This window comes from Hyperolius riggenbachi, chromosome 3 (genome assembly GCF_040937935.1).
Source record: "Hyperolius riggenbachi isolate aHypRig1 chromosome 3, aHypRig1.pri, whole genome shotgun sequence".
Classification (NCBI taxonomy): domain Eukaryota; kingdom Metazoa; phylum Chordata; class Amphibia; order Anura; family Hyperoliidae; genus Hyperolius; species Hyperolius riggenbachi.
Window position 1 is genome coordinate 364145310 of NC_090648.1, and position 27985 is coordinate 364173294.

Sequence of the window (27985 nt, forward strand, 5' to 3'; positions counted from 1 at the left end):
TAAGTACATGTTAAAAGTAAAGGGTGGTGACCACTTAAAGTTTCTCGCCAAACAATTATGTTTTCCTATACACTGGTGTGGAGCTTTATTTTTTTTTCTTGTATTAGTTTCTTAGTTAACTGGTATTACAGAAATCCATTTTAACATGCTGGTCATAAAGCCAGACACTAGCCACTTCTACCACCACGGACTATTACTGCTACAGGCTACAACATTCCCTTAGAGATTCAGCCTGTCTCTTCCCCCTTGCAGTCTTATGCTGGGCATACACGGACAGTTTTTTCCTTATCAATCAAGCCGCTGATGGCTCGATTGATAATATCCGACAGGTCCGATGACCCGCCAGATAGATTCCCGGCTCGATTCCCGCGGGCGGACAATAGCGGGGAATCGAGCGGCTGATAAGGAGCGCCGGCGGGGGCGAGTGGGGATCGATCCGCTCCGGCATCGAGCCACTGGCTCGATACCGGTGCATAAACTTATCGTGTATGCCCAGCATAAGACGCAGAATGACACAATCCAAACAGCATTACCAGCCACATCCACAGAGCTATCTACTGACTGACTCTAAACAGTTTTAAACAGTTTATTTAAATAATATTATGGAAATTGTAAGAGAGGATTTTAGCTTCAGATCGTTAATTTCACACAAAAAGGTAACATGTGAGCACTGTGATTACTAAGCTGTTAGATGGTATTTTTAGATATGTGCCTGGAGATGCGCTTTATGCTGGATGCAAACATACAATATCAGTTATAGTTCTACCCCCAGTGGTTTGTCTTAATATTCACTAACATTATTTACCACTGGGATGGGTGGGGGAGAGGAGGCATTCAACCTTGCAGTCCATGTTAATTAGTGGGATGGTTCACATCGAATGTGTAATTTTATGTACAGAAAAAAATAAACACAGTTTATTAACACTACCAAAACAGGCTTTAGGGGATTATTGCGTTAGTACGTGATAATTCCTGTCTGGCCGAGATCCAAACGGGAAGTGACGCTCGTTTGCAGTTACTTCAAGTTTCGGGAATACAGAAGTGCACCGAAGAGCATTTAAAAAAATACACTTCCGCGCATGCTTTCCACACCGCCGGCAACTTTTTTAAAAACGCTGTGTAGTCATAGATGTACATGACCTCCCGTCCGCCGCAGGTCACCGCAGGAACCGCACGGTAATGTAGGTATTAGATAAGGCACTTCCGGCGCAGCGTACCACAACGTGGGGAGTGTGAATTCCCCCATAGAGTTTCATTACCGCACTGCAACACCCCAGTGTAAAAGAGCCCGGGGGAAGGGGGGATTTTTACATTCCCTCGGGGTCCCCCGGGTCCGATCTATTGTGCTACTGGGACCCAGGCGCTACTGCGCATGGACTCTTCCTGGCCACGCTCCTCGGTTGTGCTCCTGTGGCCTAAAGTGTTCAGCACATACGCAAGTCTGTATGAACCGTGCATGCGCAGAACACTCCCGGGAGCACAATCGAGGAGGCGAGCAGCCGTAACAGCGCATGTACAGTAGCCCGCAACTCAACCAGGTAGCAGGCTTTACTTTGGCTGACAATAGCAGAACAGACTACAGAGGGCTGGAAGAATCCCCAGGTAAGGGAAAATCCTCTTTTTCCCCCTGTCTCAAGTACACTTCAAGTAATCTTTCATGCAAATACCTGAGTTGTGAGATAACAGCCAGCCATCTAGGTGCATATTTACATAATGCACACATCAGACTTCTGCAATTATATATACTAACTTGCTAAAACTTGATATAACTTGCTAAAATATAACAATGTGGCTGTTACACTGATTAAATATTCTGCAGAAGCAATAAAAACATATACGACATGAACTATCATAATGCAAACCATAAAGGAACTCTAGCTGTCTGAAAGTACTGCAAAGCATTCTATGCACAGCGTTTACTGGCCGATCATTAACTTCATGCCTATTCCTAAATTAGCCACAGCCTGAACAGATTGTGTAAAGGGATATGCTGCCCTTTCCTACAGCTGGCAATATTACATTTTCACAATTCTCCATTGAACTGTTAATTTGGGGATTCCACGCTCAGGCAACTTAGAAGAACAAGCAAACAAACAGCACAAATCGGCCAGATCTGTGTGCCGAGGGTAAGAACGAGGCCGCAGCTCACCACCTTGCCAGTCAGCAAACAGTCCCTGCATGTACAGTCAGGGACAAAAACAAGAGGCACAGAACACAAGGAGAAAAGGCACAAGCTGGGTCTTTGTTAACATTGTACTCAGCACCTTTAGAAAATCTGTACATTGGATTGGGCCCAACCCTACTGGAGGGACTGAAGTAGGTGCAGCTTGCGACCCACCAGCACTGGGATAGTCCCTGAGGTCTGTCAAGTCTGCAGCTGCATCTGTTAGTCTTTCCTGGCACAATGCTTGGCTCACATAGACTGGTAAGTCCTCTAAGATCTACATTACTGCATTTCAATATCAGAGGCTTCAGAGGCTATCATTGCAAGCTGACGCGGGCAACACCTATGGATCTGTGACTAAAAGTAGCACCTGCCATATGTTGTGCAGTATCTTAGTTTATTTACTTAACTCAGTACTATACATCTCTATAATGTGCTACTTATAATGGCACTGGGTATAATCGGTTACTCCTGAATGCACTGGGTATTTCTGCATACATTATGTTTTAATCAGCTGCCACATATTTGGTAGAAACTGGCACTGTGTTTGTTAAAATCTATTAATCACCACTATATTAAGTATTTTCTACTGCCGCAATAAACAATCTGCTAATGACAAGTACAATGAAAATAATCTAGGGGTTTTTTTTTTTGGCTTCATATATGCCATAATCTGCATTTACTACAGCAGCAATCACCTGTCAATCACCTTTGCATGTGGTATAACCTGCTAGCAGTAACAAAGGATTTTCAGCTAATTTCGGTTAATAGTAAGCACAGTGGTTATACGGTAATCTGTTCATCTCTACTGTACATGGTATAACCTGGTAGTATTGAGAATTATCTGTTAAAATAGAAAGTGCAATGGGTATAAAATCTGTGAGTTATTACTACTTTACATGGTATAACCTGTTAAAAAATTATTAACGGAACGATCCATTAAAATAGAGTTGGTATAATCTGTCTATCACACAGCTGTGCATTTAATCTCCATTGCTTTTATGATGGCTAGATAGATTATCATCTGACTGTATAATTTAGTAAAATTTTGTAAAATTGTACTGTGGTATGAGATACAATTCAAATAGATTTAGAAAGACACTTGTATTATATAGATGAAGTATTTCACAAAGATTGTGCAATCGGATTGAAAGGTTAATGGTTAGTCATACAATGGATATTATCTGTTAGGTCTGCTACATATGATGGGATATGAGGCCAATCTTTTGGCTGATTGATCGTGCTGATCAATAAAACGATCCCATGGGACTGGCAAATCAATGTATGCATGTGTATGATCAATTAAAAACTGAGAAACTGATGAGACCTTGGTTATCAGAGGGTAGAATAATTCACTTCTAAGCAATGGCTGATCTGATAATTTGATTATATTGTTAGTTGTTCAAGAGTAAATATTGTCTCATGAGTACCAATTCTTAAATCGCCATATCAATAAGTATTATTTCTTAATAGCCATCATATTAGCAAAAACAAAAGAGGGACACCTAGAGCCCAATATAGTGTAGTATGTACTGGTAACACAATTGTTGCCTCTTTAGTAGGATATAAAACGTAACTTTTAATAAATAAAGATATAAAATACACCCAGAGCTGGCTGTCTTAATTACAAACTCATAACTTATGAACTAGGGGTCTATAATAAGCAACACTGGAAAGATTACTTCCCCCCCCCCCCCCCTTACAGTTCATATCGTGAATAATAAATTACACAAAACCCCCACCAAAATAACCCAACATGTTTCACTTCCTAGCGGAAGCTTTTTTCAAGGTAACAAAGTGAAGTGCAAAAGTGCATTGGTGCAATATTATTAAAACAAAGAAAATAACATGAGTCAAACAGCGTGTCCGCTCATGACAGCAGCCTCATGAGTGGACACGCTGTTTGACTCATGTTATTTTCTTTGTTTTAATAATATTGCACCTTTGCACCAATGCACTTTTGCACTTCACTTTGTTACCTTGAAAAAGCTTCCGCTAGGAAGTGAAACATGTTGGGTTATTTTGGTGGGGGTTTTGTGTAATTTATTATTGACGATATGAACTTTAAGGGGGGGGGGGGGGGGAGTAATCTTTCCAGTGTTGCTTATTATAGACCCCTAGTTCATAAGTTATGAGTTTGTAATTAAGACAGCCAGCTCTGGGTGTATTTTATATCTTTATTTATTTAAAGTTACGTTTTATATCCTACTAAAGAGGCAACAATTGTGTTGTTAGTTTAAGTAATCAGGTGTTTGTGAATATAGTATGTACTGGTAGCAGAAGAAGAGATGATAGGGTAAATACAATATACTCAAAAGTCAGGGTTACCTTTCAAGCAATCACTGATAATGCAGGTGGGGAGATTAGACCTGACCTCACTCAGGATTAAGAAGTCGCTCTCTGTAGATAGGAAAAATTGGGAAAAAACACCTCTCCACCAAGGGGGTGGACTTGTACAATGTTATAGGTATACACTCCAATAGATCATGCAATGCGTTTCGCAGGATTGACCCCGCTTCTTCAGGCAATAGGGATGGGACTCATACAAACAGGGCTGTAATTTGGCCAAGCGCCTCTGAATTAGACATGTTTGTATAAGCTCCATCCCTATTGCCTGAAGAAGTGGGGCCAATCCTGCGAAACGTGTTGTATGATCTTTTGGAGTGTATAAATAAACTGCTTTATTGATATTACAGCAATATTATCTTGTGTCTGCTTGGAGGAGGCAAGTCCACCACTGCCTCCTCTATTTATAAACTTTATAGATACTTTTATTCTTTTGGTGCGTCTGTATACCTATAATATTAGCAAAACCGGCTCCTAGCAAAGTTTGTAGCATCGATTTTCATCACTGGACCCCTGTATATCCTTATATGCAATTTATAATGCTGATAACCAGGAGTGACAGGACAGTATGTAAATAAAAGCTATTGCAGGTAGCAGCCAGTTTGAAAGAATAGAAAGGTGAAGATATCAGTCAGAATACTCTTGGCTCACAAGCTCAGACTATTAAAAGCACCCTTAAAAGGTACATACACGTCCTGATTTTCCGTTCAACTTGTTAGAACGACAAGTTGGACGTGGGTACGCACAGTCAAGCAACTGATAACAGCCGGCTTGCCCGATCAGTTGGACCAACTGTCGTTCAAACAACTGTCATGTCCATACGTGTGTACTAATAGACTTTCAAACATACAGTAGTTTGATCAGTCGTTTAATCAAGTCCATTGTTCTATCCAGTCCATTGTCCATTATCAAGTTGGTTAAACGACATGTAAATTAAGATATCAGACGCTTTGTTGGTCAGTGGGTACAGGACATTTAAACGACTTGTTGTTTGCACTTCAAGTCGTTCAGATGACCAGTTTAAACGACAATCAGGTGTAAAGTTGGACATATGTACGTACCTTAACCTCGAGTGCCGCATTATTAAACCCCCCTAAAGACCAAGCCATTTTTACCTAATTGACCACTGCAGCTTTAAGGCATAGCTGCAGGGTCACACAACTCAGCACACCAACAGAGCTTCCTGTTGGTGGGGTCTGATCCCCCCATAGTGTTTATTTTTATTTTTTTTACACAAATAGGAGATGGGCGTGCAGTCTGCGCGCGATCTCCTGCAGTAGCCGGCCCGAAGACTTGACGCCAATTGGCGTTAGGCGGTCCTGAGGCTGCCCCCACGGTCATGCCCATTGGCGTGACGCAGTAATTAGGTAGTTAAGCCTCATCCACTCGGGGAGAAACCTTGTTAAAAACAAACGATGAATCCAAAGCACAAACGACAGTTTTAGGGACAATAAATGAACGATCCATGATGGTGCCTGGGCATTTTTCAACAACCGACATGTCAGATCACTTTGGCAGATAATAGTTCATCGTCAGCAGTGTGTACAGTGCTACAAACAATTGTTAAAAAGTAACTGCAAAATGGTGTAATGTTCTGGCACTGTATCAATTTGGTAATTGTCAGACTTCAATCATTGTCTTGCTTTACTTAATGACCAGATCACTAGCTCTGAGCATGTGCTGTAAGCAAGCATGTGCAGCTATAAAAACATTAGGGTGTCACATACCTGCATTTATGTGAACAGTGTATGAAGCTGAGAGTTGTACTTACTGGTAGATCATGCGTGTAATTTCTCACGGCAGGTAGCATTCGTTTGCTCTGATTCCCTGTATAATGACTTTGCTTGATCTCTTTCAAGTGGCGTGTTGTCAGCAAGCAGGCACATGAAAAGAGAACAGTAAAAACATAATGCTTGGCTGCCAGTCATCAGCATGAGAGGAGTTGAGCTGTACTTCATGACTGCTCTAGCTGGAACGCACCTAGAACGGAAGAAAGCACACAGTAACCTCCACTGTATTCACATAAACATTATTACCACCATATAACCAGATTGCAAAGCACAGGTGACAGGCAACAAACTACCAGTAATAAAATCAGCATTTAGAGGAGTGTGTATGGCAGAATTCTTGTTTTCTGAAGAAATCTGTTTGCTTGAGCAAAAGCATAATACAGATTTTTGATGCAGACCTGAGGATGGCAATACTTTGCTCCAGTAAGGCAGGGGTGCAGCTAAGGTTTCAGTGGCTCCAAGCAGCCCATAACTTGAGCCCCCCCTTCCAAGAATGGAGCTGCGTGCTTAGCGTTCCGCTGTGTAAAATGGGTGTGGCAACACCACCGCAGAAAGCAGCACTCAACGCGAGCTATAGGTCTTGCAGTATAGGTAGACAGGTACATGTGGTGCCCTTAGTATGGATAGCTAGCTATGGGTGCATGCGGTGCCCTCAGTATAGGTAGCAAACTATAGGTGCTGCAGTATAGGTAGCCAAGTACATGTGGTGCCCTCAGTATAGGTAGCAAGCTATAGGTGCTGTTGTATAGGTAGCCAGGTACAGGTAGTGTCCCATATAGGTTTAAGACTGACTTGCATAACCCCCTTCCCGCGTCCTATCACCGTGGTTACTTCCGGCGGCACCTCTGACGTTATAAGAGGTGCCGCTGGGTAACCATGGAGACGACGTGATCCCAGCGGTGGCGACAGGAAGAGAGAAAGGGCCCAGCAACAGGAGGAGAGCACAGGGAGAGGAGTCCACGCTGGAACAGGTTATGATGTAAGTTACTGGGGACCCCGGGGGCCACACAGAGGTCGGTGGCCCCAGCAACAAAGGAAGGCCCACCTGTACAGTGAGGCCCAAAGCAGTGGCGCCCCTGCAGTAATGGAGATGTTTACTCTTGTGGCTTTTCCTCCAATGCATATCACCTGATCCCTCACCAAAGATTATCTACCCATAATTCGTGTGACTGCAGTTCATACATATAAAGTAATATGTGAAACCAAATAGTTCATGCAAGTTTTGCAACCCTTTGGCCCCTTCCTCACTTTAACTATTGCAAATATCTTTTGTTTTAAGAAGGCAGAATTCCATATAGCATTCCTTATTAATTGAGGGCGTTTTTGGTCTATTTCTAGGTCATCATGAGCTACCTGGGTATTTCTGTACTTTGTTTTCTTGGACAGCAGATGCACTCTTAATAGCAACATGTTTAAATGCGGTAAATGTCACTTTTAGTACCTAATGGTAGTGTAATTTTACATGTATCAAAAGAAAGAGCAATACATTTCCTGACGGGGTTTCCAGGGGGTCCATACGCAGCCGCAGCGCTTTGGCCAGGGATCGCTATACAGCCGCAATATGGCTGTATGAAGATCCCTGGCATGTTTTTCCTATTTTCCCCCCAAAAAAATTTATGTTTAGAGTGTGGGAATTTTTTTTTTTAAATTATGTGGGGTCCCCTCCTCCTGAAACTTATTAACCCCTTGACCCCCATGCAGGCTGGGGTAGCCAGAATGTGGAGCTCCGACCTATTGGAGCTTCAAAGCCTGACTATACCAGCTGCAAAAAAGGTCCCTTAATGCCAATTTTTGCTCCGGGGTATCTGTTGGGGGGGTATCTGTCTTGGGCCCAGGTTTATTTTGCCCTGGGGCCCCATTGTTGCTTAAAGCGGAATATAACCCTGCATTTCAACTTTGCTCTAAAACATTATTTACAGCATATTATATGCAAAAAGCATTTTTTTTTTTTACTAGACCAGCATTGGAAGGGTTAAACACAGAAGTTTAAGGTTCCGGGAGAGATATGCAGAAGTTCAGATTGTTACATTCTATTTAGTTATATGTATCTATTGAGAAATGTTACACACTCTTTGGCTGTCCTCCAGCTCCTGAGAGAGTGAGTCACATTCAACACTTAGATACATTTATGTAAACAAAATGTATCTTTGTCAGCTTTTGATGCGTCTGCAGAAATCTCCAGGAACTTTAAAGCTGTGTGTAACCCTTCCAATGCTGGTCTAGTAAAAAAAAAATGCTGGTTGCATATAATATACTGTAAATAATGTTTTTGAGCAAAGTTGAAATGCAGGGTTATATTCCGCTTTAAACCGGCCCTGCCTAAAGATGCAATGATTGTTTAAAGGACAACTGAAGCGAGAAGAATATGGAGGCTGCCATATTTATTTCTTTTTAAACAATCAGTTGCCTGGCAGCCCCGCTGGCCTATTTGCCTTCAGTAGTGCTTGAATATCACCAGAAACAAGCATGTGACTAATCTTGTCAGATCTGACAATAATATCAGAAACATCTAATCTGCTGCATGCTTGTTCAGGGGCTACAGCTAAAAGGTATTAGAGGCAGAGTATCAGCAGGAAAGCCCGGCAATTGAAAATGCTTAAACAAATAAATATGGCAGCCTCCATATACCTCTCAGAGTTGTCCTTTAAGTCTATGTTACCACCCAAAACACATTCATGTAATATCAAATTATCCTTTTTACAGTTGTAACTCTTAAGCTATATTAACAAATGTATCCTCAAACCTACAAATGCCGATTTTTGGGGTATCATGAAGTTATGCAACGCTATATATAATGTAGGAGTATTGGCAGCCTTCTAGGTTATTAAAGGGAACCTAAACTGAGAAGGATGTGGATTTTCCTTTTAAAATAATACCAGTTGCCTCACTCTTGCTGATCCTGTGTTTCTAATACGTTTAGCCACAGCCCCTCAACCAGCATGCCGATCAGGTGCTCTGACTGAAGTCAGACTGGATTAGCTGCATGCTTGTTTCAGGTGTGAGATTCAGCCACTTCTGTAGCCAAAGAGATCAGCAGGCTGCCTGGCAACTAGTATTGTTTAAAAGGAAACATTCATATCCCTTTCAGTTAAGGTTCCCTTTAACCAAGTAGTGGTTAGAGGTGCCCCACTCTCCTCTCCCTTTCTCAGCGTTTATACTGCCACCATTGGGGGGAACTTTAAGAGTTAGCTGAGGTCAAGTGCAGGCTCTGTGCAGCAGAAGAAGCATCCACTGTAGTAGCATCTCTACACTTTGCATACGCGTAGCTAGAAATTATGGGTTCCCGTAGCAGAAATTTGATGGGACCATCAGACCTCGGTACTTGTGAGCAATGCCACCTGCCCCTACCCTATGGTAAATCAATTGACTGGGCAATGTGTATTCCTATGCAATATACACTACAAACAGTCTTTGGACTCGAAGATAAAGCAGAGCATGGAGAAACACATGAAAATAAATAATGAACACATCAATCACCACTTAGGCCCTCTCTCCTCCAGGGCCCCATAGCAGTTGCTATGGCTATTGCTACGCCCCTGCATATAGATCTCTAGGTCATGTGACTGGTCCCAAAAAATGATGCTCAGAATGCCGCACACAATTTCCAAGCCATGCATGAGCATGTTATATACTCAATACTTAAAGCTGTGTGGAAAACCCTGAAGACAGCATCTTTTGTTACAGTGCTGGGATACTGTGCTCACCAGCTCTTAGATATCCTTGTGAGGGAGGAGGATGTTTATAAGAGAATGACTCTGATAATTTATGGGAAGCGGTAGTTTAGCTAAGTTAGTCCGGTGTTTTCCTGACTTTAATACTAATTTACACTTCAGCACAGGAAATAACGAAACAAATATTTGGGCCTTTAACCCCTTGTCACCTTTAGATATTCTGAGGATCACCAGTTGTGTTTTACTCATGTATTGCTGACACTCTCCAGGCATTTGCATCAGTCCCTGTCCAAAAAGGTGTTTCTTACCTAATATCTTCTTGATAACCGACCTGCAGTTAGGGGGTCACCTGCAACCCCTCAATACCTGCTGTGAGGCTCTAAGACGGTCTGGCTCGAGATTAAAAAAAAACAAAACATACACTATAATATATATATATATATATATATATATATATATATATATATATATTTTTTTTTTTTTTTTTAGGTTGAACTATGCAAAATAAACATTAACATAACAACATGAAACTTAACGCACATTATATCCAGCTCAGTTTAGAAAAATACAGCAATAATGGAACAGGCTTTGGTAACATGCGACTCTACGTACTTACCAAGATAAGCATTTTTTAAATCAAATGAATTTAAGTTATGTAATACAAATGAAAGTAAAAAAAAAACAAAAAAACAAAACTATTCTAAAATGCAAATGGCATTCAGCACCACGCAAGGTACCTGCTTTTGGTGAGAAATCACAGTGGCAGATTATCCCAGGGATCGAATATAGTTGGAATGCGGGTGCCAAGCCTCACTTAGGATGCGTGATGCAAACAAGTGAAAGAAAAAAGGGGGCACACCACTGGCTTTGCTGTTTGAGCATATATTGCCCAGACACAGCAATCAACTACATGTTGTGAACTATCACTGCCCTTCGTCAGGTGTGCCAAGCAGGTACCTACTTAGCTTGGTCAAGCATTTTTAAAACTGCAATGGAAATGTGGAGGCGCATTTGTACTAATACACTACAAAGTCTACCAGGGAGGAATAATAATAATAAACGGTTGTTTTACAGAACCTGCAAATGTAAAAATTATGTATTGGAAAATTGTGATATTGCATCACCTAAACACCTTTTCACACACTTCTTTCTGGTGAAAAATTGATATAGAGGCTCTGAAGCCAATTATATCACCAAATTGAAAATATCAAAGCCATAGCTGAGTCACTAGAAAAGGAGGCCAATTTGGGAGATGATGTGCAAACCTTTGCAGATTTCAGAGGCCCTCTTGACTTGGCCACTAATGAGCTTTTGCCACAAATGGACTCAAACAAAAAGTTTATCTACCGGTACTATGTTTTTATATGGGACATATGCAAACACTAAATGAACAAACAGTTTTTGCCATGGTAACCCTTTTAAACACTGTTCATTTTCGTTACAGATTTTTATTTTTTTTTACCAGTAAATTCCTATTGAATTTTTATAAAGCTAGCCCTTAACATCGGCATTAAATGAATCAGGCTCCATGTTTTCTTCTTCCATAATTCTCCTACTTGGGCATCTCCAAAAGGCCATGCAGTGAGAAGACACATGGAGGCTGCCATATGTATTTCCTTTACACAAAGCACATTGCCTGGCTGTCCTATTAATCTGCTGCCTCTAACACTTTTATCCATAGACCCTGGAAAAGTATGCAGATCAGATGTTTGACTGAAATGTGACTATATTTGCCACATGCTTGTTTCAGGTTTCTAACCAGAAAGATCAGTAGGATGCCATGCATTTGATATGGTTTAAAAGAAAATAAATATGGCAGCATCCATATCCCTCTCACTTTAGGTGTCCTTTAAGCCAGCCTATGTAATGCTAGGTACAACCCATACAATTTTCTGGCAGATTTATCTGCCAGATCAATTTTTTCAAACATGTCGATCGATTTTTCAATTTTCTGATACTTTTAGTTGTTCTTCCTACCGATTTTCATTCAGTACTATGAAAAATCGATTGAAAAAAACAAAAAATGATTAAAAAATGATCAGAAAATCAAAAGATCGATCGAAATTCAGATCGGAAAAAATCGATCTGGCAGGTAAATCTGCCAGAAAATTGTATGGTGTGTACCAAGCATAACATTACTGGTTTTATCTGTGTTCATATCTCAATACTCACCTAAGCTATTCCCCCAGGAAAATCGTATGGGCAGTTTGTTAGACCAACATACCGACATCAGGTGTACCTGTGTAAAGTGGAATTTCTTGAGTTCCTGATTTTCAGTCTGCTATACTGCTAATTATAAAATAATGCTGAGTATATATTTCCTGACCGAGTTCAATGTTTTCCCATAGCTGCTGTTGTATGGATTTTCCCTCATAGTGGCCACGGTCTTCAGTTCAGACATTCAAAAACCTTCCAAGAACAGGAAGAAAGGTCACGCAAAAGGAAAGGAGATTCCAGGGACCTCCCAGGACAAGAGTTATGGAAAAGCATCACCGGATCCAGTTTTAGGAGGAAATTCTTTTGCCCCCTCTCAGTTTTATAGTTTGGTGGAGGAATATGAGCAGAGTTTAAGTGAAATGGTGAACCAGCTAAAAAACAGCTCTGGATCATCTATTGGCCGATGTGAAGTTAACTTGAGGCTCTGGCTTTCTAATAGGAGGAGCCTCTCGCCATGGACTTATAGGTAAGACTGGTTACTAACAGCATAAAATAATACAATCTTTCACAAAGGATCCATGTGAATCTTACCCTATAGAGCAGTGATGGCTAACCTTGGCATTCCAGCTGTGACAAAACTACAAATCCCATCATGCCTCTGCCTCCTCGAGTTGTGGTTAGAGCTGTCAGAGTATTGCAATCCCTCATGGGACTTGTAGTTCGTCTACAGCTGGAGTGCCAAGGTTAGCCATCACTGCTATAGAGCCATATTAGTCATATCATGCACTGATGACGATCAACCAATCCAAAACAGTCTGTATGCATGTTGGATTATTGTGGCTCAGCACAATTTACAAGCTGACACATCATTGCATTCCAGCAGTTCTGGAGGTATGTTTAGCTCTCAGGAACAACTAGGGATGATCAATGATATACAAATGTTTCTGTGTTGATGCAAGTTTATGTAAATTTGTATGCAAATATATGCAGCTTGAAAATGGACCAATCAATTTAAACCTCAGTTTAATCTTCAATTGGTCCATTGTCAAGCGGCATATATTTGCATGCAAATTTGCATATATTCGTAAGTATTTGCATATATTTGATCATCCCTAGGGACAACACAGGGATCATTTGCATATTCAGCAGTGATGGATTGTGGGACACCTCAAATGTTCACTCTACCCTGAATAATCACGAATACCTTCTGTTTTAAGTAGGCAACATTCTGTTTTTCTGGAAAACTTTATGACCTAACCATGGCCACAATTTGGAACTACACAAAGTTCTACAATGTCATTGTATGCTGCAATACAAACATTTCCTTTTCATCAAAATTAAGAGGTCTGATGAAGCCAATGAAAAACATTCCCCGAACATTACTCCTCCATCACTAAACTTAACAGTTAACACTATGCAAGCAGATGGATAAAGTTCTCCAGGTGCCTGCTCATCTGTCAGACCTTATGAACAAATACTTTTGGGTAAGGTCCTTTATGTTGTGAAGGATCAAAACACAGTCCTCTTTAAGGGCAATCCACCTTGCCCACCGTGACTAGTATACTGCTTTTAGAAAAGGACTCATATAAAAATGCAATCTCAAAATTACAAAAAATTCCTTATGAAAAAGACTTTATTGACACATGTACAAAAAGGTGTATCCAAAAATGGTAAATATTTAAAAGCACAGTTCTTAAATAGCAAGTAGTGGGTCCTCCTCATAGAGCCAAAAACGATATCTAATTTAGCTTGATAGACAATTGCAGTTTAAACTGGTATTAGTTTTCAAGGCATCTGTCAGACCCTCAGATGCATACATTCAGTCAGTTTTAATTGAGTTTATTAAACTATTAAACTATTGAATTGTTCATTTAATTAAACATTTGTAAATATTAAAGTAAATGCTTTTCACATGTTTTAAGGCTTTTTACATGGTTTAAGGTATACCAGTAAACAAAAAAGAGGAAAAAAGGGAAAAGACCCAAACCAGTATATGCCGCTCAAAACTACATTTTTATTAATAATAATATATTAGATCAACCATACAAAATGCAAGTTGTAATAGTTTTACCAATCAAATGACACTTAAAAAACTGTACATACGTTATATAATGCTGTTCTGTTGTGAATATACTCGAGTGAGTATTAGGAAGTTCACAACAGCAAGTGAGTATTGGAAAGTTCACAACAGAACAGCATTATATAATGTATGTACAGTTTTTTAAGTGTCATTTGATTGGTAACACTATTACCACTTGCATTTTTGTATGGTTGATGTAATATATTATTAATAAAAATGTAGTTTTGAGCAGCATATACTGGTTTGGGTCTTTTCCCTTTTTTCCTCTTTTTGGTTTGCTGAATTGTTTACCAGTGCTGGTACTTGCATTTGATAACCATACTACTTATTGTATTCTCCTCTATTCTTATAATATATGAGTACCTGAAAATTTGCCATTAATTTTGTAAAAATTGACTTTTCTTTCAGCCAAGTACATGTCCTCTCATAATTCCCATTTGGACACAAATATACATAGAGAAACCAGATGTTTACAGACTTGTTCCTTTTAAATAATTTACATCCATCTATCCGAGTACATTCTAATTATTAATATTATTAGTACCGTACTTTGTATTGATTTGTGTTTGTAAAGTTCTAAAAATGTAATGTTAAAAATAAATTTGCTCTAGAATATCGATCAAAATTTAAAACGTTTTTAAAAAAAAAGTGTTTTGGGCATGGCCACCTTAGATGTGAGCTACCTCTCCACAGACCATAATGGTGCTGTGTTTATCACCACTCCTGTGGACACTTGGCACTGCACGTGGTGATGTTAGGGCCTTTTAGGCTTATATATCTTTGCACATGAAAACCATGATAAAGAGTTTCTGCGCTCACCTTGCTTCAAGAGGCAGTTGGGATTCAACAGCAAATGCTGCAACCGGAGCTAGAGGATTTTTACACTAAACACTCTTCAATACCTGGCAGTCCCATTCTGTGAGCTAGTGCAACCTACTGCTTTTTGGGTGAGCCGTTTTTGCTCTTAGAAATCTTCACTTTACAGTAATTGTGTCAGGGTTCCTGCAAAACCATTGGGGTTCTGTTGATCCCTCACTGGTATCAAGGGGTGAGCAGCCCCAGGGGGCGTGGAATCTAAACAAGCACCAGCTTCACCAGCGCACCCCGCAAGGGATGATGGGCCGCCACCCCTAGTGAGTGGCAGATTATTTTGCGACCCCCAGGACTACAGCACCAGTGATGGGAACAACAGAGGATACCTGAGGGGATAGGAGGGGAGTTTGAGCAGAGTAGACCATAAGCTATCGGGCGTAGACAGGCTTGCAGGGCACATAGGCCTAATCTTAGGAATCGCATGAAAGAACTGGCAGGCAGGGGTAAACCCAGGAAGGGAGCTGGCTGTATAGTTCCCAGGAGGCAATGGACAGGCAGGGGAAATCCCGGGAGAAGCTGACAGCTAGGATCCTAGGAGGGGTACTGACTGACCGGGTAAGTCCCGGAGATACTGGCAGTCAAATGTAGTCCCTGGGAAGGGAGATGGCAGGCTAGAAACCCAGGAGGGAATGGACAGGCTGGAGTAAACCCTGGGATACTGCAGGCGACTGGAGAGTTCTACGGAGGGAACTGGCAGGCTGAGGGAACCCCAGGGAAGCTGCAGGTGACCGGAAAGTTACCAGAAACCCAGGAGGGAATGGACAGGCTGGAGGAAACCCTGGGATACTGCAGGTGACTGGAGAGCTCCCGGATGGAACTGGCAGGCTGAGGGAAACCCAGGGATACTGCAGGGAAGGGATGTGAGGAAGGAGACAGACAGGTGACAGCAGGGAACCAGGGATGCAGGCTGGGAATTGCAAGGCAGGGAAACAAAATGGAGAGCAGGGATAACTGGCTGGTGGGTGAAGTGATTGCAGGGAAACTGACAGGAATCAAACAGGTGACTGACAGACAGGGATCAGTTAGGCCAATGCTGGATTGCAGACTGACAGGCAGGCAGGCAGACAGGCAGGCAGGCAAAGGGAAATAGGGATAGCCAAAAGGGGAGGACTATTTGACGGTGACCAGGCATGCAACAGTATCTAGAGTGAGAGTGCAGGGTTTATATACTCTGCCTCTCAATTAGGAAGGGTGCAGTACCGCCTTTGGCTACTGCAATAAAAGGGCAACAGAGGCGCGTGCGCCTAGCAACAGAGAGACGCCAGCTCCAGATAGTAGGTCAGGCTAGTGTCTCTCCGCCTTTACAGGAAAGGAGAAGACCGAGCGAGGAGCTGCGCGTGATTCGGTGGCTGGAGTGAAACAAGCGATAATTACCCTCTGCCACTCTTGCAGGAGGAGCCAGCGCAGGAATGAGGCAAGGTAAGCACAAGCAATCATGACAAACTGAAATAATAGTTTATTATAGAAGGTATAACAGGCCAGAAATATCAATTGCTGACTGATTAGTTGAATAGGTTGGGATGCTATTGCACTACCAGTAAACATCGCTAAGCTCTACAGTACAGCATATGAATGTATAAGAAAATTGTATGGCTGTATGCAGGGCAGGTTGTAGACATGAGAGTGGATGTGTAAGTGGGCGGCTGGATGCTGATCGGTGAGCAGCTGAGCGCGGATGTGTGAGTGGGTGGCTGGGTGCTGATAGGCGAGTAAATGGGTGCTGAAAGGTGTACGGTTGAGTGAGGATATGTGAGTGGGTGGCTGGATGCTGATAGGCGAGTAAATGGGTACTGACAGGTGTATGGCTGAGTGCGAATATGTGAGTGGGTGGTTGGGTGCAGATAGGCGAGTAAATGGGTGCTGACAGGTGTACGGCTGAGCACGGATGTGTGAGTGGGTGGCTGGATACTGATAGGCGAGTAAATGGGTACTGACAGGTGTATGGCTGAGTGTGGATATGTGAGTGGGTGGCTGGGTGCCGACAGCTAAAGGTGGCTGGCTGGGACAGCATGCACACACTACACTGCACACACACACCCACACAACACAGGGCATAATGCTTTCCTCAGGCATACATGCACAGCAATAAACTGCAGCTTGCTTGCACAGCAGGAAAACCTGAAGGCAGAATGGCACATGGAGCGGATGCGGGGCTAGCAGAGAGCAGTGCATATTAAGGGGCATACCAGCACACACAAACTCACAGCATGCAAACTCTGTGCTCCGTGAGTCAGGCAGGAGCAGCAGAGCAGAGGGAGAGACTGAAAAAGATTGGCTGAGTGTAGAGCTAATGCAGCCCCCTACAGTCTGCTGCCGTGAATCACGTAATTCAGTCAGCTTTGTGCTAGGGTGGCCCTGGCTGTATGGCTGATTTTATGCAGAGGTTAAGGTGGCCATACACTCATTAGATTAGCAGCAGATAGATTTCTGATCTATCTGATGTGTTTAGGAACATTTTTTACTAGGAACAGATTTCCAATAGATTTCAGTTTTAAATCTATTGAAAATCGATCTGATGGCATTTTTTTGCCATCAGATTTCCATTAGGGCCAATGCAAAATGATAGTTTTCACCATGATGTTGCGCTCAGTCCTCACTCTCTCGTTAGGCTGCTGACTATACACAGAGACAAGTCCCAGTCACGATACAATGTTCACACAATAGCAGCGCCAGTTATCCGTGTTTTCTCTTGCAATCCAAAGCCCTTAAAAATAAGAACACAATGGCCAAATCCTTCTCATAGTGAGTATTGCCTCATCAGTGACACCCTTGTGCATAAACACACACTGCGTGAAGGAGTAAATGGCTATCACCGGGATTGACTGGGGATCACACACCCCCCTTGCTTTCCCTGCTCACCAGATAAATTCTTGGCAGTATTGCATATCATAAAACATCCGGATTGTAAAACCCTAAAAACATCAAGGAGTCTCTCATAGCATAAAACCGTTTTAATAGGCTCCCAATGGCCCCCAAGTTAAAACTGCGTACATAAAAAAATCTTGCAATATAGCATATCACAATACCACATCGCTGCCAGCTCCGGGCACCTCTCACATGCCCAGGCCGCGTCTCCTCCGGTTAGTGGTAGTACAGCGTGCGTCCTCCAAGCTCCGCCCTACGCATTTCATCACGTGGTATGTTGTGACTCATCAGGGGCTAGAGTGCGCACGTTCCCTGTAGTATTATATATGCTTAACCCCACCCCCTCCCCTCCCTTCCCGGCAAGCCTCTAGGGTGTCAGAGAGCTGAGCGGGGCATCATGGGAGGTCGGGTTGGTGCTGTTTACATACATATCCTAAAATACAAACATTTAAAAATGCAAAATGATAAGCAATCTCAACAGATCGACCAAGATTTTCCAGCCTGCCAGATCGATTGAAATCGGCCGCAAATCGATCGATTGGTCGATAGCAAATCGATTGACCAATCGATCGATCTTGATTGATCAAAAATCGGCTGAGTGTATGGGCCCCTTTATTATAATATGACCATGAATGAATTAGTCAAGCCCACCAATGAAAAGTAGTGTCTACATACATTTGGACATGTAGTGTAGAATCCGTGCTGTGCTACCAATGCTTCCCAATTAGTTAGTATTGTTGGAAACGGAAGAACCGTTTTTTGTTTTTTTTCAAAATATTTTTATTATTTTTATATTCTAAGACAACAACATTTTCCTGGTTTCATAACATAATGAATGCGTCAACATACCAGTTTAACAGAGCCTTGACTAGTTTTAAAATCGGTACAATAACAAATCTATGATTCAGGTCACATCTCAGATCATTTAAGACCCCCCCCCCCTCGAGACCCAAACACCCCCCCCCCTTATAAACCCCCCGCCCTGTCCCACCCTCTCTGCATGCTTCTTCTTTCGATGCCTTGTATGATCAAGAATGAAAAAAAGAAAAACTTTTAGGTGAAGTGGAACACCATATGTTTACTCCACTTCCAGAGGGCCGAGAGGACCATGCATGTGTTCCATTAGATACCACTTAGTAAATTTTAACGTTTCCCATTAGAGCTACTTTTTCTTCCCTTGTAAGCTGTTCAGTTGCAAATTTCCTCCAGGTTTTAAAGAATGTTTTTGTTCTCTTGTCTTTAGCTTGTAGAGTGTTCAACTTGTCAAGTATGAAGAGGTGGTACAATTCTTGTTTTACTATGCCCACTGTAGGTGGGTCGTTGTCTAACCACTTCAGAAATATCGTTTTTCGAGCCACTATTAGCGTTAGATGAATTATGGATGATGGTTTTAAGTGTGGATCTTCTATCTCTTTAGGAGTATAGTTAAATAGACAAAGATATTGATCCTTCACCATTTTTTTGTTACACAGTTTATTAGCATAAAGTAGCACTTGATCCCAAATGCGAGCAATATAATTGCAGGACAATACGCAACGTAACAAGTCAGCATCCTTGTGCTTACATTTTGGGCAGTAGGGACTATATAGTATGCTGGCGGTTGTCTATATTTAATATTAAATGCAAACCTCGCTTTATGCATTAATAAGAGATGTGAGGTTCTCTAGGAAGCACCATTTTTGATTGAAGCCTATAGGATAATTCACACACTAGCTGTTTATAACTGTCAGAGACTTTGGTGGAGAGCTCTCTAAACTTGAATTCCTAGGTCTGACTGTCTACCACGGTTATAATAAAAGAATGTCACTTTTTACACTGGGCCTTGTACAGTGATTTTATTTTTTATTTTGTTTTATCAATTAGACTTGGTGCTTAGAACATTTTAAAATATTTTAATCAATAAAATGTGAAAAACTACAAATGGTCTGCAGAGAATAATAGGGCCTGGTCATCGGTCTATAAGTCCAGAGACTTTGCTCTTTTTTCGTTAGACATTGCAACAGTAAAAATGACTCTGGTGTAAAAAAAATAAAATAAAAAAATAAATAAAAAAAGCTCCAAAAAATAATACAGCTGAAAAAAAATTTGTAGTAATTTATAGATTCCTATTTAAAATGTGCAATTTAAGTGCTACAAACAATAAACAAAACATGCCATAAAATTGGACGCACAATCCTTTTGAGTCAAGCAGACTCAAGTACAGGCAGAGAAAAGTACAGAATTGCTTGTTCATGATGTTTTCTAGTTACATTTTCTTTGTTTAGATATCCCCCTACCAAGCTGCTTGCCCTGCAGTGTGGAGAGGGTGAAAGGGAGGACAAGCAAAAAGCTACTTGCTGCAAGTAAGCTGCAGTAGGAAATACAATACTGCAGTGATCATCTAAGTATTATCCAACTTAGTGCACCGCTGCAGAACAGGTCACCAGTGTTTGGGGGGGGGGGGGGGGGGGGGCATTTATTTACATTTAATTGTCATCCAGGACAATCCCAAAAATGTGTTTACTTGGGTTTAGCTTCCATGGAAAGGTGAAGGAAGGTAGAGCATAGTTGAGGGAATTTATCTCTGGAGTTTCCAGAAGAGGTGAAGCCATCATGTAATGAAATGCGGTTTTCTGGTTTGATCCCGCTTCATCAGGCAATATCAACGGAGTAATAGCATAGGTGGTCAGTAGAAAAGTCAGGCACCTCTGAGACATGCTATGCTATTACTCCATTATTGCCTGATGAAGAGGGATCAAACCTGCAAAACGCGTTGCATTGTCCCCTGGAGTATGTAAATAAACTTGTTCTATTTGACAAACCCATTGCCAATTTTTGTGTCTGATTGGAGGAGTTAAGTCCACCACTGCCTCCTTATGTTTTAAACTTTTTTGGTTTATTTTACTCTTTGGTGCCTGTGTATCCATACTACGCTATATTAAGTCCACCCCTGGGGGAGGGGTGTTACCCCCTTTTTTCCTCATCTACGGATTGCGACTTCTTAATTCTGAGTGGGGTCAGGTCTAATCTCCCCACCTGCCTATACAGTGGTTGCCTTTGAGGTAACCCTGCTTTGTGAGTATAGCTTATTACTCTATCGTACTTCATTTCAGCTGCAAGTACATACGGCACTATATTTGGCTCTTGGCATCCCTACTCTGCATCATGTAATGAAGCTCCTTGCCAAAAGTGAAGCCAAAACAAAAACACCACTTTAGGAGTTACTGAGCCTTTAATGATGTAATATATAATGGTAATTATAAAGATACTTGATAAAATCCACTTAAACAGTAAGTAGACTATACAGAGCACCACAGCATGCATTGCCATGGCAAGTCCATGACGAATCTCGTGGTGACACGGCATTTAGGACTGCCAAGACCACTACACTCCACACTTACTTTATTCTCATCTAACCATCCCAACTATTTTAGAGGCTCTCCCAAATGCTTGTCAGCACCTTGAGCTTTTTTTAATCACTTTCTTCTCTCTCCAAGTTTAACACACACACATTTTGCCTGTATTCTCTGCGTCTTTTATCCACTGCCAGCTGTTACACGACATGTCAGGGCTCCCCACTCCCTTTTCAGTCTTCAAGTAGCAGCTTACTTTCTAATGGAGATTCTTGACTCGAGCGACGTATGAATAGCATGATGCACTTTATAAACAAGCCACTATTTCTGCTACAGTGTGGCCTTTCTGCCTTTACTGTACAAACATTTAGACAATGAGCAACCTTCCAAAACAGAGACAATGGGGCAAGGAAATGCTTACTGTCAGAGATAATAGACCATTGAATGGCTGTTTTTTATTGATTCCAAGTGAAACTATGTTGTGTTTTTAGTGAGCACATACAATAAGCTTTTTCCATAATCATAATTTTACCTTAACCCTTTCATATTAAAGCCACGTACACACGCTGGTCTGAACTCGGCCATGGCAGACAATAAATGGCTGAGAATTAAGAGTCAGGCCAACACATGTGCTGCTAGCCAGGAGGCTGATGATGCATCTGTTGCCTGGCAGGAATTGGTATACGATCCCTTGGGTTTCCTGGAAAGTGGATTGATCATTGTGGGCCAATTGAATGGCCCCCAAGGTGTCCCAATCTGACCCCCTTAGACTTTTATCTTTGGGGTCATCTGAAGGCAATTGTCTATGCTGTGAAGATACGAGATGTGCAGCACCTAAAACTACGGTTACTGGAAGCCTGTGCTAGTATTTCTCCTGTGGTGTTGCTATAGTGTGTGAAGAGTGGGAGAAGAGGGTTGCATTGACAATCAAACACAATAGGCAGCACATTGAACACATTTTATAAGTGGTCAGAAACGTGTAAATAACTCATGAAATAATAAAGTTACATTAAACCAAGCACACCATTGTTTTTCTTGTGAAATTTCCAATAAGTTTGGTGTGTCACATGACCCTCTTCCTATTGAAAAAACAAAAGTTGGATTCAAAATGGCCGACTTCAAAATGGCCGCCATGGTCACCACCCATCTTGAAAAGTTTCCCCCCTCACATATATTAATGTGCCACAAACAGGAAGTTAATATCACCAACCATTCCCATTTTATTAATGTGTATCCATAAAAATGGCCCACCCTGTATGATAACTATAAAGTGTACCCGAGCCAAAGCTTGGGTACAACATGAAATACTTACCTAAACAGAGGCTATTGAGGCTTCCCTCAGTATTCTGATGTCCCCTGTCGCTGATGAGTGCGGCTCCCTAGGAGATTAGTGATAAGGCATTGTTGCTAATCATATCGGGGCTGCATACCTCCTCTTCCTGCAGAGTTGCCGCGCGAGCCCGCCTGCGCAGTAAGCCGGGGCTGATCGTGTGAAGTATACCACTGCGCATGCATGGCTCTGCTCGTAACAGAGGAGGAGCGTGGCCTGATCTGGAGGGGAGCCTGTGCTCAGCGATGGGGACATCAGAATAACAAGGGAAGCCTCAATAGGATCCCGAGGCTTCCCTCTGTTCAGGTAAGTATCTAATTTTCAGCTCAGGATCACTTTAACCTCCCTGGCGGTAAGCCCGACCTCAGGTCAGGCTACGCGCGCAGGAGGATTTCTCAGGGCCTGCGGGGCCAATTTGCATAATTTTTTTTTCTGTACACGCAGCTAGCACTTTGCTAGCTGCGTGTACTTCCCAATCGCCGCCGCTCCGCGCCAATTCTAAGCCCCACCCCTAGATCCCTTGCGCAGCCTGGCCTATCAGCGCCAGGCAGCGCTGAGGGGTGGATCGGGACTCCCCATGACGTCGATGACAACCGTCGTCATGGCGACCGGGGAAGCCCAGCAGGAAATCCCTTTCTGAACGGGATTTCCTGCTTCCGCTGATCGCCGGAGGCGATCGCAGTGGGTAGGGGGATGCCGCTGCTCAGCGGCTATCATGTAGCTAGCGCTAGGCTAGCTACATGAATTTAAAAAAAAATATATTAAAAAAAAAAAAAAATAGTGCTGCGCTGCCCCCTGGTGGTTCTAATTGACCGCCTGGGAGGTTAACAAAAAATCCGCAAATATAGGAAAAATACAACCTTTTCTTCAATTTCTCCTGAAAAAAAAAACAACAACAAAAAATCAGTTACATTTCTTACAGAGTTTCAAACCTAAAAATATTTTGCCATTTGTTCTGATTTAGAGGATATAGATCTGCATGGTTCTCACACGTTTATTATTCCGTTTCAAAATATTGATGTACATACAGTGGTTTGCAAAAGTATTCAGCCCCCCTGCAGTTTTCCACATTTTGTCAGATTACTGCCACAAACATGAATCAATTTTATTGAAAGTCCACGTGAAGGACCAATACAAAGTGGTGTACACGTGAGAAGTGGAACGAAAATCATGATTCCAATTTTTTTGTACAAATATATTACTGCAAAGTGAGTGTGCGTAATTATTCAGCCCCCTTTGGATTGAGTGCAGTCAGTAGCCCATAGACATTGCCTGATGAGTGCTAATGACTAAATAGAGTGCACATGTGTGTAATCTAATGTCAGTTTAAATACAGCTGCTCTGTGACGGCCTCAGAGGTTGTCTAAGAGAATATTGGGAGCAACAACACCATGAAGTCCAAAGAACACACCAGACAGGTCAGGGATAAAGTTATTGAGAAATTTAAAGCAGGCTTAGGCTACAAAAAGATTTCCAAAACTTTGAACATCCCACAGAGCACTGTTCAAGCGATCATTCAGAAATGGAAGGAGTATGGCACAACTGTAAACCTACCAAGACAAGGCTGTCCACATAAACTCACAGGCCGAACAAGGAGAGTGCTGATCAGAAATGCAGTCAAGAGGCCCATGGTCACTCTGGACTAGCTGCAGAGATCCACAGCTCAGGTGCGGGAATCTGTCCATAGGACAACTATTAGTCGTGCACTGCACAAAGTTGGCCTTTATGCAAGCCATGTGGGGGACACAGCAAACATGTGGAAGAAGGTGCTCTGGTCAGATGAGACCAACATGGAACTTTTTGGCCAAAATGCAAAATGCTATGTGTGGCGGAAAACTAACACTGCACATCACTCTGAACACAGTGTCCCCACTGTCAAATATGGTGGTGGCAGCATCATGCTCTGGGGGTGCTTCTCTTCAGCAGGGACAGGGAAGCTGGTCAGAGTTGATGGGAAGATGGATGGAGCCAAATACAAGGCAATCTTGGAAGAAAACCTCTTGGAGTCTGCAAAAGACTTGAGACTGGGGCGGAGGTTCACCTTCCAGCAGGACAACTACCCTAAACATAAAGCCAGGGCAACAATAGAATGGTTTAAAACAAAACATATCCATGTGTTAGAATGGCCCAGTCAAAGTCCAGATCTAAATCCAATCGAGAATTTGTGGCAAGATCTGAAAACTGCTGTTCACAAATGCTGTCCATCTAATCTGACTGAGCTGGAGCTGTTTTGCAAAGAAGAATGCGCAAGGATTTCAGTCTCTAGATGTGCAAAGCTGGTAGAGACATACCCTAAAAGACTGGCAGCTGTAATTGCAGCAAAAGGTGGATCTACAAAGTAATGACTCTGGGCTGAATAATTACGCACACCCCACTTTGCAGTTTTTTGTTTTTTTTAATATTTGGAATAATGTATGATTTTCGTTCCACTTCTCACGTGTACACCACTTTGTATTGGTCTTTCACGTGGAATTTCAATAAAATTGATTCATGTTTGTGGCAGCAATGTGACAAAATGTGGAAAACTTCAAGGGGGCCTAATACTTTTGCAAACCACTGTATATTTTCCATAATGCATGTAAGTTTGTATGTCTTTTGTCCTTTGAGGGGCCCCGAAGACCCAGGACATTAACCTGCTTAAGGTGGGTACACACGTCAGATAAAAGTCTTTGGAAAATGAAAGATCACAGACCAATTTTACCCCCTTCCATGTAGTATGAGAGCCATACTCTACACAGTCTATTCTATGGAGCTTAACTCCCCATCAGATAAAAATCTTTGCAAGATCCTGCACACACAGATGCTGTACACATGAAACAGATCAGTATCTGCAAAAGATCCGTTCCTGCAAAAGATCCGTTCCTGCAAAATGCATTCAAAGCCTATGATATCTGCAGATCTCATACACACCTTGTTTAATGGACCATCATCTGCAGATCAGACAATTATCTGCAGATCTGAAGATCCAACCTGGTGGATCTGATCTGCAGATAATTGTCCGTTAAACAAGGTGTGTATGAGATTTGCAGATATCATAGACTTTGAATGCATTTTGCAGGAACGAATCTTTTGCAGGAACTGATCTTTTGCAGATACTGATCTGTTGCATGTGTACATGCTATACACATGCAACAGATCAGTATCTGCAAAAGATCAGTTCCTGCAAAAGACTTTTCCAAAGACTTTTATCTGACGTGTGTACCCACCTTTTATCTGACGTGTGTACCCACCTTTTGTGTGCAGCATCTTGCAAAGATTCTTATCTGATGGGGAGTTCAGCTCCATAGAATAGACTGTGTAGAGTATGGCTCTCATACTACATAGAAGGGGGTAAAATTGGTCTGTGATCTTTCATTTTCCAAAGACTTTTATCTGACGTGTGTACCCACCTTTAGCAGTAATCCCGAGTCAGGCTCGGGACGGAAAGCCAAATAACAGGGTGGTAATCCCGTGCCTGAGTGAGTTTCATTCAGAAGCTGCTGAAGACCTCTCTGAGGTATGTTTTTCTTCTTGTTTTTAGGGTCTACAAGCTTGTGAAATTTTTTTTATGGCTTTTAGACCTTAAATCTGGAAATAATCATAACAACAGGGAGATTAAAGGACCACTACAGTGAAAAAAGTAAGCAGTTAAAATCTGACAGAACCGACAGGTTTTGGACTAGTCCATCTCCTAATGGGGGATCCTCAGGGTTTTGTTTTCAAAAGCATGTCATGAACGGCAGTTTCTCAGTCCAACTGCCAAAATAGTGTGCAAGCAAATAGGGAGGCTCGTAAGCCAGGACCTATTCGGTAGGAGACCTTATGCAAGACTCCCTAACGCTGCTACTGCCTATGGAGCGCATCCTAGTGGCTGCATCTCTGGTGCTTTGAGTCCACCAGTAGAAAAGCACAATATAAATGTTCTGTGTCTTTTCTGTGTCTATTTTGGCAGTTAGACTTAGCAACTGCCGTTAAGGAAATGCTTTTGAAAACAAAGTAAACCCTTTGAACAATCCACGGGAGATAGACTAATCCAAACCTTTTTTTGCTAGAGTGGCCCTTCAATATACTGACTGCCAGGTGGTATGCCTTACTTGAACAGACCTGCATTGTGTAGCTACAACTGAAATACAATGAACAAAGCTATAAAAAAATGAAAATGATGAGCTAAGGAGGGTTCACGGATCAATCAGTATTAATATCATGTTTGTGCGCTTCTTTTCAGTATAAATCACGATGAGAACCGCATCCCTGCATCTATACCAGAGGCTCGCTGCCTGTGCACTGGCTGCATCAACCCATTCACTATGCAGGAGGACCACAGCATGTCCAGCATACCGATATACAGCAAGATCCCGGTGCGCCGACGCTTGTGTGACCACAGCTCTCCTGGCCCCAGGGGGCGCAGAAGGAAAAAGTGCCACAAGGAGTACACATCAGTGATGGAAAACATAGCAGTGGGCTGCACATGCATCTTCTGACCACACACCTCCCTCTTCTGATCCTCTCCTGTCGCCCAGATTTCCTAATTACAAACTGCACAATAGCAGGAGTCATGTATAGTCATAAATTGGTGGGAACATCATTATCCATTTGATCTGTGCCACAAGGCAAATAATGCTGAGAATTATTGAAAAATGGTTCATAAAAACTGGAGCAAAGAAAAGTGCTGTCCATAGCAATTAGTCAGTTTTAACCATTAAGTGGATATGGAAAATGAAAACTGATATCTGTGGTTGTTAAAGTGTACCTAAGATGATAGCAATCTCAGATACCATTCTTTCCTGGTGTTTCCTTACACCTCCTCGAGGCCGCTCAGTCCCTCACTGTCTTCCCGGGTGGCTCCTGTTCACCCTTAATACTGGCCAAAAGCCTGGCCGAGCCGTGGTTCGTTGCACAAGCGCGGCCCGGCCAAGCATACTCCCCCGTCATACTCCCGTCCCTGTGAGTACTTGCGCAGTACTACGGCACACGTGCAAAACGTTCTCAGGGACAGGAACGCGACAGGGGAACCTGAGATGGCTTTCATCTCAGGTTCCCTTTAATGCAAAACAGCTTAAATGTTCTTTGCTCCAGTTCAGTAACTGACTCCCATGTTGTTAACAAGTCACTGAAGATGCTTATGACTGGCTTGTGTCATATCTCTTGTAATCATATCCAAGCTGATCTTTTTATTTACAAAGCACATCATTAAATCATTCGAGTTCATCGAGGGGGGCAGAGGAGAGCAGCCTCACCCAATCTACAGAAGGCCAGCTACATATTGCCATCATTAGTAATAAACCAATACCTGGAATATCTGAATAACTGATTTTACTGAAATGAGTGTGACATTAAAAGAACCCAATAATATTGCTAATATTGGTTTTGATCAATGTATCTAATGGCCAGTTCACAC

The 27985-nt window shown here is 42.1% G+C and overlaps 1 protein-coding gene across 1 annotated transcript; it reads left to right on the forward strand.

Moving 5' to 3' along the window:
- Window positions 1–2035: 2035 nt before the first annotated feature.
- Window positions 2036–27943, forward strand: IL17B (interleukin 17B). Its single transcript, XM_068272878.1, has 3 exons — window positions 2036–2425; window positions 12320–12654; window positions 26813–27943. The coding sequence occupies exons 1-3, from the start codon at window positions 2405–2407 to the stop codon at window positions 27066–27068; spliced, it is 612 nt and encodes a 203-aa protein (XP_068128979.1). The 5' UTR covers window positions 2036–2404; the 3' UTR covers window positions 27069–27943.
- Window positions 27944–27985: the final 42 nt, after the last annotated feature.

Excerpts from the sequence above, each read along its gene's own strand:
- IL17B (XM_068272878.1), top strand. The coding sequence starts at position 2,405 with ATGCTTGGCTCACATAGACTG. Across the intron at positions 2,426-12,319 it reads TGCTTGGCTCACATAGACTG|CTGCTGTTGTATGGATTTTC; the intron begins GTAAGTCCTCTA and ends GTTTTCCCATAG. Across the intron at positions 12,655-26,812 it reads CTCTCGCCATGGACTTATAG|TATAAATCACGATGAGAACC; the intron begins GTAAGACTGGTT and ends GCTTCTTTTCAG.